The 13876-nt window shown below is 43.0% G+C and overlaps 1 protein-coding gene across 1 annotated transcript in view; it reads left to right on the top strand.

The window, feature by feature from the left end:
- The window catches only part of GRK6 (G protein-coupled receptor kinase 6), a 352507-nt gene that overhangs the window by 144928 nt on the left and 193703 nt on the right, over positions 1-13876 (top strand). Inside the window, exon 8 of the mRNA XM_085618338.1 lies at positions 272-412. Within this exon, the coding sequence (XP_085474464.1) occupies positions 272-412 (141 nt within the window). The remainder of the gene's footprint in view (positions 1-271; positions 413-13876) is intronic.

The following is a 13876-nucleotide window of genomic DNA, read 5'->3' as shown; positions in this document are numbered from 1 at the left end:
ATGAGTGGTCGAGCGTCCGATAGAAAGAATGGTACTCGCCCAAGACCACAGACTATCAGAAAGAGTAGGTAGTACAGTATAGTTTACCAGATGCCTTTAGGATATGTTATTCATGTAGATATTCTTTTTAAGATGTAGGAATACGGTTAGGAGGGGTGTGAGGCTTGAGTGCCAGCTTCCAGTGTATGTTATCGACCCAGCCCCCCACCCACCCACCCACACCTTTCCTCCTGCATCTGAAACTGCCCTTGGACTTGTGTCTTCTGCTCAGGTGTGTGCATGCCAGGTACGAGCTACGGGTAAGATGTATGCCTGCAAGAAACTGGAGAAGAAGCGAATTAAGAAGCGGAAAGGGGAGACCATGGCACTGAACGAGAAGCAGATCCTGGAGAAAGTGAACAGTAGGTTTGTAGTAAGTACTCTGCATTCTTTCTAATCTGTTGCCAGGAACAAACATTTGACACTTCAGTTTTGTTCTGCAGAGGGCATCCTGTAAGTTTTGTTTTTATTCTGTGCAGCACAAATGCTTGGATATTAAGTAGCTCATTGAGTTAGTATTTTGCTGCAGAGATGTGTGTGCAACATACAGGCCACAGCTTTGAATCCCATTGAGGCCATTAGCATTTCATCTTCCAAGTTGGCTAAATTTGATTATTCACAATGATTGATAGCAGCACCTTACATTTGGAGTGCAAGTCTTACTTACCAACTATTCCATAAACCGGATTTTGCTGCTCTGTTTGAGTCCACTGGGGCATGGTGGTTTCCGCTTCTCTCTCCAGGTGCACTGTGCAGCCTTTGTTTGGCTCTACAACACATTCTCTAAATCTGCATGTGTTCCTTTGTAGAGTGTGTGTGCACTCAAAGATTGCATTCTTCTCTAAAGTTTATACAAACTTGGAGAATATCCTCTTATCAGTAACACACATGCACTGAGTGCCTTTGTCTCTATACTGTACAGGTAATATGGGCATTTCTCTACACTGTCCTTTGCACTAGTAATGATTCATTTCTCCTTCGTGCAATACAGAAGGAGTGCTTTATGCATTTGTGAAGTGCATATATTATGGTTACTTCTCCTCTCTGTACAGCACATGAAATAAGTGTCTGCATTGCGTTTTATTTTTTTTATAGCCATAAATTAGTAGAATAGATTAGAATGTCATCCAACAGGGATCCTGGAACACTTCAGTTTTCAATAATAGCATATCCATTTGGAGGAGGAGCAACAAACTTCAATAGTTATAAATTTCCCCATTTTTAAAAGCTTCAGTAGTAAGTCAAAAGAGCTTTATTTCGCCACGTTTCTGTGGCATAAAAGCACAGTAGATAAAAGAATACATCACATTAAAAGGATCATACGTGCTTAAGTAAAACATAAGGTCAACCGTATTACATCTTGTTCAATTAACCAGTTAAAAATGCACATCATAAAAACATAGGGCCAGATGTATCAAGAATTGCTTTTGCGATGACATAATAGCGAATTTTACCGATTCGCTATTATGGAATTGCAAAATGCAATGTATGTAGGTTTCGCAAAATTGCGATTCCTTCATATTCCTCATTTGCAAATTGCAATTCGCTATTAAGAAATACCTTCCTATTCATTCCTATGGGGCCAGAGGCCCATAGGAATGAATGGAAAGACATTCTCAATTTGCGAGTACCAAATAGGTACTCACAAATTGCGAATGCAATTTCAAGGGTGATGGGGGGGGCAAGAGGCCACCCTGTTGCACCCCCTAAAAGGTAAGTGTGCACATGTGGCACACATACATGCTCTAAGGGCATGTATGAACGCCTCATGGCACCTTGAAAAATGCAAAAAAGTAAATTTTCATGGAAATCGCATATTACCTCCAACTTGAAGTTGGTGGTAATTTGCGATTCCTTAAAGGCAGGTGGCAAATCTTTTTGGCTTCCTGCATTTCATTCAAGGAATTGCAAATTGTGATTCCTTAAATGCATTCGCAAAATAGGGAGCCCCAATTTTTGCGATTCCCTATTTTGCGAATGCATTTTGGGATGATACATCCCAAGAGGCTTTTTCCCGTTCGAAAACGGGTCGATTCTGAGAATCGGCCTGTTTGCGAACGAGAAAAATGCTTCATACATCTGTCCCATAGCACAGTGCTTAATGGCTAGCAGCAAAGATTATAAAGTGCATGAAAAAGCAATACATCAGAGGATTGCACATCCAGAAAAGTAAAAAGAAAACATTTTTATATTGGATCCAAGAAAGAAGAAGTTAAAAGAGGGCCATGAAAACCTAAGCATAGTGCTCAGAAGGATTAGGAAAATGGATTATAAAATCAGTAAAATTAATATTTCAAGTATTTGCACATTTCCGGAGTTTAACTGCCTGTCAAATGAGGCCACTGCAAAACAGACTAAAGAGGTTTTGTAAGAACAATAGCGCTGGTTTGCACTGTCTAAATTTGTACTTTCTAAGAATAGGGATTAAAAAGAAATTCTGGGACAATCCTATAATGTGCAAAGGAACATAATATGCAAAATGGATTGGATAGAAACTCCATCGCAAAGTCACACATTTAGATGAGTGAAGGAAAAACAGTTTGCAGCGTAACCAATCATAAAAGGTAAAAAGTTAAAACGGAATCTTGTCAACACGCAACGATGTTGAGTATTCTATGTAGAAGATCAGTATAGCAGGAGTCCCTCTTGATAGTGTAAAAGATTATAGGCAACTACTGAGGATTTCACTTTAGCCTCTCAGGTCTTTTTGACTGTGCCTTATTCAAAAACATGTGCTTCAGAGATAACTTGGTAACTTTTTAACATGAATCCGGGTCACTATACAGATTGGCACAGCCAAGCTCTGCACATATCGTTTGTACATTAGAGAGCCAGGAAATCTCCTGGACTGCATGCAATTGGAGACAATCCATTAATCAGTTTAGTCCATATGGAGTGCCAGAGTAGCAAAGGTACCATATTCATTTTATCCGTTATGCAAGGGGCCCGAAGTTCCTCATGAATTCTAGCATTTGAACAACTTAGCGGGACAGCCAAAGGATTTATCAGTAATTCATTTTCTTCAGACTGAATGGCTTGTGCCTTCTGAATGACCCAGATCTCAGTCCCATATATGACAATTGACACACTTTGAGATGCGTAGATTTTTAGGCTTTCCTATAGTGGTTTGGAACTCAACCTTTTGATGAATCTGTGTACACCATGTATAGCCTGTTCAAGCAGGGCCACCCTGTTTGCAGTCATTGGTTTCCAGACATATTTATCATCAGATAGGATTCTAAGATACAACAATGTTGCAGTCTCCATCACTCTACAGTTATTATTAATATGCACAGGTCTTCTCCTAGGCCTTGCTCCACATTTCATTGTAAACGTTTTTTTAAGCGTTAACTTGTAGACCAAGATTGTGCATAAATATGATAGTCATCTATCAACCCATGGAGCCCTGGGCCTGTTTGTGCAATCAGCACTGCATAATCTGCATTAGAAAGAATCGGTAGGGGGTGGGATCCAACATAAGGTGTGTCCCTCAATCTTTAACTCAATACTTTTTCCACCCTGTTTGTGTACAGAGAGAAGAGAAAAGGGTTCAGCACGCACCCTTGTCTTACGCCCCTCAAAATCTTAAAGCGACCAGTGCATTCACTATTTCACCTGTAGCGAACACCGGCATTTGCATCACTTTACATTTGTCTAATGAAGCTAATGACTGTCTCCTCTGTTCCTAATTCTGCCATGATGACCCAGACTTTAGAGTGCGATACACAGTCAAAAGCTGCAGACAGTCCATAAAAGAAACAAAGATTGTGTCCTTTTTGCAACCGTGTATTTCCCAATAAGCAAGGATAAATTTAAGCTTTGGTCCACTGTGCCCAATCCTTATTTAAAACCATACTGTGTATCTGTTAAAATATTTTGTTCGAGGCATGTGAGCTGTAGATCACATGCTTTGCATACTCCTGCCATCTAGTGTTGGGTCAGGATGTTTGCAAGTTGTTTTTCTTCGAAGAAATCTTTCCAGTCACGAGGTAGGTGACTCCTCCTTTCGGTGATAGTGCGCATGGGTATCGACTCCATTGTTAGATTGTTTTTTTCTGCCATCGCGTTCGGACGTGAATTTGCTCGCTCAGGTTCATTACCGTTTCTCGGGTTCCCCTCGGTGCGCAATACACTAACTATCAACAGTATTGTTTTCGATCGTGTATTTCCATTCTCTGTGTATCTGTTTACTCAAAATCCCTCTTTTGATTGGGTAGCTTATTACCACCAAAGTGACACTAAAACGCAAACCAGAGTCAGGGGGAAGTTTACCACATCCCTTTAAAAAGTAAGAATGTGGGCACTGACCCTTCTCCTCCTCCTTCTCCTGAGTCTCAACCATTGATAATTTCACCTGCTGACGCACCACCACCATATATACCTGATAATCAGGATGCTGGGGACAATGATCCACCACTTACAGACCCCCGGGGAGATTACGAAACTAATTCTCCTACAGGAAACTATCCTGATCTGTACCCTACTATTCCCTCTCCACCAGACAACAGTGTAGGATACATAGAATTGTTAAACAGAGCTGCTAATTACCATGGGGTCCAGTTACATAAGGAATCCCTAGAAGAAGATTTCCTTTTCGAAACTCTTAGCAGTTCACAAAAATCCTCGCACACACTTCCAATCCTCAATGGTATGCTCAGACATGTAGAAGACATTTTTAATAATCCTGTGCGCGCACGTATCCTTACCCCTAAGGTTGACAAATATGAATCTGCACCATCAGACCCAGCTTACATCAGTGGCAATTACCATTAGATTCTCTAGTAGTGTCTAATGAACGTACGAGAGCTAATTCCCTAACGTCAGCGGATGCTCCACCCCCAGACAAAGAGTCTTAATTGATAGATGCCTCTGGAAAAAGAATAGCCTACCAAGGCGCAAATTTGTGCCGCATTTCCAATAAACAAGCACTTTTAGCTAGGTACGTTAGGGCGTATTGGGATGAAATGGAGCAGTTGCTCCAATTTGTACCTGATGAGCACAAGTCCAAAGCTCTAGAACTAGTGCAGGAGGGACAGCTCATCCAGAACAATTCCATCAGGTGCGCGTTAGATGCTGCTGACACTGCTGCTAGAGCTGTTAAAACCAGCGCTCTCTTAAGGATGCATGCCTGGCTACGCATTTCTGGGTTCAAACCAGAGATTCAGGCTTCCATTCGGAACACACCATTTGACAAACACCTCTTTGTCCCTGTAGTAGACTCATCATTAGAAAAGATGAAAATGGACACACAGGTGGCGTAATCAATGGGAGCCCTCCAATCACCTTCAGGCCGGGACTCATTTCGACACTCCTATCGGGCAGATCCAAAAACACCTCCTCAGACACTGCCTCTACAACCTACAAAGGCAACAATCAACCCTCTGCCTCTAAGGGTTTCTTCAGAGGGTGTAACCGAGGCAACAATGGCAAGGGTAGAGGTTCCAACGCACGTGCCTTCCCCTCCAATACCAAATAGTGACTTCACTATACTCCTCTCCCTCCCTTCGACCATTTAACACCTGTTGCGAGGCGTCTTTCACAATTCCTACCCGTCTGGCAGTCAAAAACTACAGACAAAAGGGTACTGGAAATCCGTTCTGGTTATTGCCTGGAGTTTACTAACCATCCTCGAAACATTCCTCCACGTTCACACAAACTGTTATCAGACCACTTACACCTCCTCAAGGAAAAGGTTCAGTCTCTCCTTTTGAAGGGAGCTATAGAGCCCGTACCACTACAATACCACAGGTCAGGCGTATACTCCTTCTATTTTCTAATACTCAAAAAGGATGGTTCTCTCAGACCTATCTTGGACCTCAGAGAATTGAATCTTTACATACAATCTGACCATTTTCACATGGTAACACTTCGACAAATGTTCCCACTCCTGCAACAGGAAGACTTTGTCTACTCAAGACTTAAAGGATGCGTACTTTCATATTCCAATACATCCCACTCATTGCAAATTTCTCAGATTTGTGGTAGCGGGCCATCATTACCAGTTCAAGGTACTCCCATTCGGATTCACCACAGCTCCCAGAGTCTTTACAAAGTGTCTGGCAGTGGTCGCTGCTCACCTAAGAAGACAACACATTCATGTCTTCCCCTACTTGGACGACTGGCTCATCAAGGCCAGTATGTATCCAAAGCGTCTCCAACACACTCACCGGCACTGCAGTTACTGCACCATCTGGGGTTCACAGTCAATGTGTTGAAATTGCATCTTCAACCTTCAAACTCTCATAACTATCTAGGAGCCACTTTAGATACTCAAAGGGCTCTAGCCTTCCTCAATGCAGCCAGAATTTGCAATATTCAGGCTTAGTTCTCCAGTTTCAGCCCACTCACTCGGAGCCAGCGCGAGTGTATATGCAACTGCTGGTAATGATGGCCTCTTGCATCATATTTGTTCCACATGCCAGGCTTCACATGCGTCCCCTCCAGGAATGTTTAGCAAGTCAGTGGAACCAATCACAGGGTCTTTAACAGATCTAGTGTTGGTAAAAGTGGCTGTAATCTTTGCTTTCTGCAGTGGTGGAACCCACAAAATTTATCAAAGGGACAGCCCTTTGTAGACCCATTTGGAAGTGGGCGATTCACCATAAAATCTATTTCCTAGCAGAACACCTCCCAGAAGGAAACAATCAGATCGCCGATCTCCTCAGCAGACAGACAGCAAATCCACGAATGGGAACTTCACCCTCAAGTTCTCCTCCCATACTTTCAAAGTTGGGGAGTCCCTCAAATAGATCTTTTTGCCACACCAAAACACAAAATGCCCAAACTTCGCCTTCAGGTACCCACAGCCGCTTTCCAAAGGCAATGCACTATGGATGAACTGGTCAGGGATATTTGCCTACGCTCTTCCGCCTCTCCCACTCATTCCATGAGTGGTTCGGAAACTCAGGCAAACATCCTTCACACATGTGCCTGTCAACCTTGGTTCACAAGCCTGTTGGAGCTGTCACTAGTTCCACATAAAAAAACTGCACCTCACATCCAGCCTCCTCACACAGAGCCATGGAGAAATCAGACCCCCAGATCCCAAACAACTGAACCTCGCGATCTGGCTCCTGAAATCATAGTTTGGTTACCTAAATCTCCCACCAGACTGTATGAACCTCATTAGAGAGGCCAGAAGGCCTACTACAAGAGCCTGTCATGCAGCTAAATGGAAACATTTTGTTATCCATTTCAGTAATAACAACTTCAATCCTCTCGATGCTTCAATGCAAAATATAATTTGTTATCTGTTACACTTGCCGCAGTCGGGGTTAGCTTACACTTCTATCCAACTACATCTCGCCCGATAGCTGCGTATCTACAAAATAGGCAACACTTATCTCCTTTTAGAGTGCCAGTAATCAAAGCTTTCATGGAAGGGCTTAAGAGTTATCCCACCAAGACTTCCACCTGCCCCAGTGTGGAATCTTAACATAGTCCTCACAAGACTAATGGGCCCATCTTTTGAACTCCTGCATAAATGTGAACTAAAGTTTCTCTCCTGGAAAACCGCATTCCTCATTGCTATCACTTTACAGAGGAGAGTGGGTGAACTACAGACAGTAACCATAGAAGAACCTTTTTTCCAACTTCACAGAGACAAAGTGGTTCTTCGTACTAACCCCAAGTTTCTTCCTAAGGTAGTTTCTGCCTTTCACATCAGTCAGTTGAGTTGCCTGTATTCTTTCCTCAACCTGATTCAGTGGCAGAACAAGCACTACACACCTTCGATGTTCGAAGAGCCCTTATATATTACATTGAAAGATAAAAATCATTTTGTAAAACTAAACAACTTTTCATTGATTTTGCACCACACCACACCAGGGCAATCCCGTATCCAAGTCCGGTATTGCCAAAGGAATTTTGAAATGTATTCAGACTTGTTATGCAAAAGCAAAGAGAATGTTAACAATACCCCCTAGAGCGCATTCCACTTGCAAAATAGGGGCTACTATGGCTTTCTTAGGAAACATCCCCATAGTTGACAATTGTAAAGCTGCAACATGATCTACACTGCACACATTCACCAAACACTATTGTGTAGATTTGTTAGCCAGAAAACAAGCTAATGTGGGCCAGGCAGTACTTAAAACACTCTTTCAGACAACTCCAACAGCTGCAGGTTAGCCACCACTTTGGGAGAATACTGCTGTATAGTCTATGCAAAGCATGTGATGCACAGCTTACATGCCTTTAACAGAAAATGTTACCCAGTAAGCATCTGTTCTTGCCATGTACAACTGTAGATTCACATGGGCCCACCTGCCTCCCCGGGTACCTGTACCTGTTGCAGTTCTCTCTTACTTTATATACATACACATGGACATCTCTATTCTTTACTTACTAACTCCATTCTCACTCTCTGCGGGAAAACAATCTAAAAATGGAGTCGATGCCCATGCGCACTATCACCAAAAGGAGGAGTCCCCTACCTCGTGACTGTAACGACTTCTTCGAAGAAAAATGACTTGCAAACATCTGGACCCAACAGTAGATGGCAGAAGCATGCAAAGCATGTGAATCTACAACTCTACATGCCAAGAACAAATGCTTACTGGGTAACTAACATTATCCTTTGTGTCCCACTCCTCCAATCTATGCAATAAAATGTGCCCCATTACCTTCATTGTTGAATCCAAAAGGGATATGGACCTATAGTGTTTGGGGAGGGATTTTTTTTTAATAAAAGGATTTTAATCCAAGTGCACCATGTGGGTGGTAGGCCTACTTTAGCAATGGCATTAAAGATATTCGTAATCGGCAGAGCCCACAATTCTACGGGTTAACAAAATACATCGAGTGGGACCCTGTCAGGGCTTGGGACTTTCTCCCTACTACGGTCTTTCAAGGTCCTCTGTACTTCCTCTAATGGGAATGTCAAATAAAGTTACCTTTAGGAGGACCCTGGGTATCATCAGGTCAGACCTGTTACTTGTTTTCCACATTGTATATAATCGAGAAATAATCCACCCCCTTCTCTTCTTGTATATGGACTTCGATGTTTGGGTTTGAGTAATCCTTAAAATTAGGGACGTTAATTGCATTCCAAAAGGATACACTATCTTTTCATTCACTCGCCTGTTGGAGGTCCTTCCAGGCATCCTCCTTTATCTGGGCTTCCTAGTCTCAGAGCCTCTTTATAGAGCACACATGCTGACCTAATGAGTTCCAGTATTCTAGGCTTGGTGCGGAGAGCCTTAAGGAGTTCACTCCGTGCTCTGGTACAGCTCGCATCAAACCATCCCTTGGTGTCGGCCTTGATAGAGCAGCTGGACCGCCTCAAGGATTGGTCAATATTGGCTAAGATACCCAAGAACATGCTTTTAATTGCAGCTGGGTCAGCCAGCGGATCCAGACAGATTACCTCCTCATCCCTACTGTATGTCACTGTGGAGGCAAGGAAACTATTGGGCTCTACCTTGCTCAATGTTTAGTGTACCAATTCTTGTTTGCCAACTGTGGCAAATATCCCAGAGTTGTGGGGACCTTAAAATGTCCTCTTAACCCCAAACTACATGTCAAATTTCAGTCACCCTACTAGTTAAGTCCTTGTAATTAAAATATAAAAAGTGGAGGAACCTGCATGCCTTAGGAATATTGGAGCTAGCGCCCCTATAGCACCCAACTCATTAACCATGCTAATATCCAACTTAAGCTTCATTACATAAAACAACGTTGTGACACCCAACTTGAAATCTGCTGCAAAAGGAGTACTAAAACAAAACAAGCATTGGCATAGCCAATAGGTCTCGCCTTTGGGACCTTATAAGTGTTTAGCCATACAACAGGTCATGTTGTTGCTCCAAGGATATTGTGCTGGATAACTAAACACTTATAAGGTCCCAAAGGCGAAACCTATTGGCTATGCCAATACTTGTTCTTTTAGGTGGGCATAATGTTTCGCTAGTAGCTCGGTGGACTAATGCACATGCACAACGAATCTGTGAATCTTGCCTTGTCCAATCAGTATTTCATCATTCCAAAGACAATTATCTTTGAAGAAGGCAATAAAAAACATATTTCTCAATAGCCTAAGAGACCACCTTGGGGCGACACTTATGACCAACAAATTCTCACATTTTAGCTTACATTTTGCCAAGGATTGTAACCAGGGTATCGTCCCTCATTTATATTTGTAATATTGATGGTATTTTTATAGCGCACAGTTTGCCATTGGCATGGCATCATTGAGCTTTTCTGTACATGATGTGACACAAGTAATCCAAAAGAGCAAACATCTGAGGCCATTAGCTCAGATTTCTATAGAAATATGAAAAGAAGTCCATCTTTGAATACTTTATATAAGCCTGAATGTTGCATTTTATTATTATTTTGTTTTATAATATTTAATTTAGGCAGAACGTGTAAACACCAAGGGTTTGGTGGCGCTGAAAATTCAAACTGTGGATTTACCTACACTGACAAATGAAGAGATAAGTTTGCAGCGTCTTGCTGAAAGAGGCAAAAGGGGTGGTGTGGGGGGCGCGCAGAGTATTTCACATTGAAGGAGCAAGCAGCCAGAAGGGTCTCCCTCAGGCCCAGTACGTGAACACATAGTTGCAGTTCCTAGAAGTGCAGAAAATGGATAGGGCAATAGCCAAAGCTTATTTGGGGGGGAAATTAGGGCGAAATGCCACACGCTGCAGGACGCACTGTACAGAAGGCCTCAATTGTAATGCGGCGGTGATTAGGAAGCCAATTTGAACAAGCATTGGCCACGAAAGTCATCACGATCGCTGTGAAAGTGATCGCGATGACGCGCCAAAACACGCAAGGGATGCACGCGCAAGCGTGCGTGCTTGTTGCGCGTTCTAGCAAGCTGGCTAAAAAGCTGGGAGGGAGGAAATGCTACTGCCGGCCACAGCTTGCCTGCGCACATGCACTGCAAGCTGTAGCCGACGGTAGCATTTTTTGAAGCCCTCACTTACTAAAGTCTCTCCGAGCAGCGCATGCGCACTGACTCAGCGAGACCTAAAAATGCAAGGAAAATAGTTGCTTCGGCTACATGTAATGTAAAGAACCGAACGTGTACTGGTCCTTTAAGGCTACTGCTTCCATATTCCATCATGCCTTGAGCAGGCAGTTGCCTCACGGACTAACATCTTATTTAGATCCCTACAAGGGTTTCTCACCTTGTTTTGTGAGAATTTTCTAACCTTTAAAGCATTTCCACCTTCTATTTTTTTTTAATGATATGTGCATGACCATCTGTTTGTGAAGTGCCATGTGTGCCTCCGACCGGCATGATTTGTATGGTCCCCATGCTACTGAAGACTGCAGATGTAGTTAGTCAGAAAATGTCAAGATAGCCTTGAAGGACAGGAAAGGAATTTGCCTCAGGGTCGTTGGGACACCTGGTAGGAAAAGAGAGGAAGGAAGTGCCAGAGGAGGGCCACTGAAGATGCCTCTTACACTGCAGCCGTAACCATTCCTCAGCAAGACTCCTTAGGAGGGAAAGAAAGTGGCATAACTATCAGCCACTCTGGCCATTCTAAGACCTCCAGGTGACAGTCTGCATTTCGACATCAAAGCCATTCCACCTTGCTTACTGTCGAGGGCCACTTCAGCAACTCGGTCAATGTGAAAGCACAATAGGGGCTCGGCGTCACTCCACATGGAGGCACTCAGCTTCACATAGTTTGATACTTGCGTCATGTCACTGAACACCGACAGTTTCTTCTCCCACTCCAGCTAAGTGGCTAGTTTTGCCTCCTCCAGTGACATTGTCAGTGCTCCTGAGGCCCCTGTTCATGACCTTCGACCATACCTCATTGGCTATTCCTCTGGCTTTATCCCTTCAATCTGTGTTTCCCACCTACAGAACCTCCTGCTCACAACTATGAGACACTTTTTTGGATTCAGATTTCAGCTCCTCTTCTTAGATACCTACTTCCTGGATGATTCAGTATCAAGAATATTGCAGAGGAATGAAGTCACTATATTCTGCTAAGGGGAGCTGCACATTTTTACATACTGGTAGAAGCTCAACTGACCTCTGTCGCAGTCATGGAGACACTGCATTGGCTCCTATACTTCTTATGCCTTTGGGTCAAGGACTTTCAGGGCTGGTAGATCAAAACCTCCTCTGTGCTACCACTAAGGTTTCCACTGTGTGGCTGTTTAAGGTGTATATAAAGGCTTCCATAGCAAGATCCTGCCTACCTGTGACACAATTCCAGGCCAAAGTTGGTGATTGTTTGCAGTAAGAAGCAAGCTCGCTTTAGTTTCTCCTGTCAAGAAAAGTAAAAGGATTGCTGCAGTAGTCAAGAAGAAAGTGTTTGGTACAGTTGCAGCAGCCTTGGAAGACAGCAACTGCAATTGCTCGCTTAGTGAGTTACTATTGAGCACTATGACAAATCCCACAGTGCTTTCCAGAGGACTTCTTGAAGGAGCATTTACAAGCTCGAGGGTAATGTGGGAGGTTTAGATGAGTCGACTGATGCTAATCCATACTCTCCACCAAATAAGAGGTTTGGGCTGAGTCTTCAGTGAACTCAAATCTACAGGTACACTTGAAGGGGTAAAGGTGGTAGGAGTAGAAGAGAAGCAGAATGGAGATTGGGAATAGTCTCCCAGATTTCAGGAACGCACTTCTCTCTCTCGTTCTCAAGGTATGTAGAACAGCAGTGATAATACGCACACCATAGTGACAAATTCTGTGTATAATGATAAACATACACAGTTTAAGTAAGAAAATAGGTGTGCATACTTAACATTATTAAACCAGCCAAAATTCACATACAGCTCACACTGTGCTCCGTTAGATAGTGCTGGTAGTGAATCCAGGAAGTATCTGGGGACCTTTACAAGTTTGGGAGTACCAGGAGATGCTGTTGGTGAGCGCTATTATCAAGTAAATTTAGGTGTAGAAGGCCTAAAGCATTCTTTGTAGATGATGCAATTAAGCAGAACGAAAGATGATTGAAAGGTAGGAAAGACAAAACCAAGGTGTTGGAGTGCAAATACTATGAGCAATCTGAGCGTACAGGAACCATGCAACCACCTAGTTGAGAGGCAACATGCTCCCACTATACTGTTGCTGAAATTGTCCTGGAAGCAGTCCTTCTCTTCTGATTGGTCTTTGTTCTCTGACTGACATAGAAGATCCGCCCCTCTGTAACTCCGCCATAGCTGCCACTGTCTGGTCACCCTGTCTCCCGGTTTCTGAGCTTACTCTTTTCTCGTGAATCCATGTTGTTCTTATTTCTTGTCTGGACTTGCGTTTCATCTTACTTTCTGACCCTTGTTGAGCCACGTTAGTAGAGCCACAGCACGATATTCTCGTAAGGGTTGTATCTTCCAGCTTTATGGAAGTTTAAGTCGGACTGCTGCAGGACCCACTGGGTTCAGCAAAGGGATGGCCATACCTCAGATATGACCATTAAATACTAAATGGTCTGTTCATAACCAGACTAGTTGCACTTCTGATAGTTTTGGTGTTGGAATTCTTTTTCTATCCACAAATCAGTATATAATGCTTTGTCCTTTAATTGATTGTGGACTACTGATTGATGTACTGCTGAGCTGTATCATACCATCAACTGTACTGAGATGTTAATGAATGAGAAGATGGAAGGCCACAGTTGATGGTAAAAACCATAGGTACAGAAAAAATGGAGAGAACCCCAAGGAGCTATGTAAAGAGTTGTTGTTTTCAGGCTCTGATAGAGGTCTCAGAGACTCGCTCTTCTTCATGATATGCTACAAAGTACTGCACATACTGCTCCATGGACTAATTGAGTCTCCTAATCTGTTTATCAGTTTTAGAGTGATAACTTGTGGATTTAATTATACTACCCAATTGTTTGAAAAAAGTGTTCCTGAAGAGGGACAT

Source organism: Triturus cristatus, chromosome 7 (genome assembly GCF_964204655.1).
Source record: "Triturus cristatus chromosome 7, aTriCri1.1, whole genome shotgun sequence".
Lineage (NCBI taxonomy): Eukaryota > Metazoa > Chordata > Amphibia > Caudata > Salamandridae > Triturus > Triturus cristatus.
Note: the sequence above shows the minus strand (reverse complement) of the source record. Positions and strands in the feature narration are given on the sequence as shown.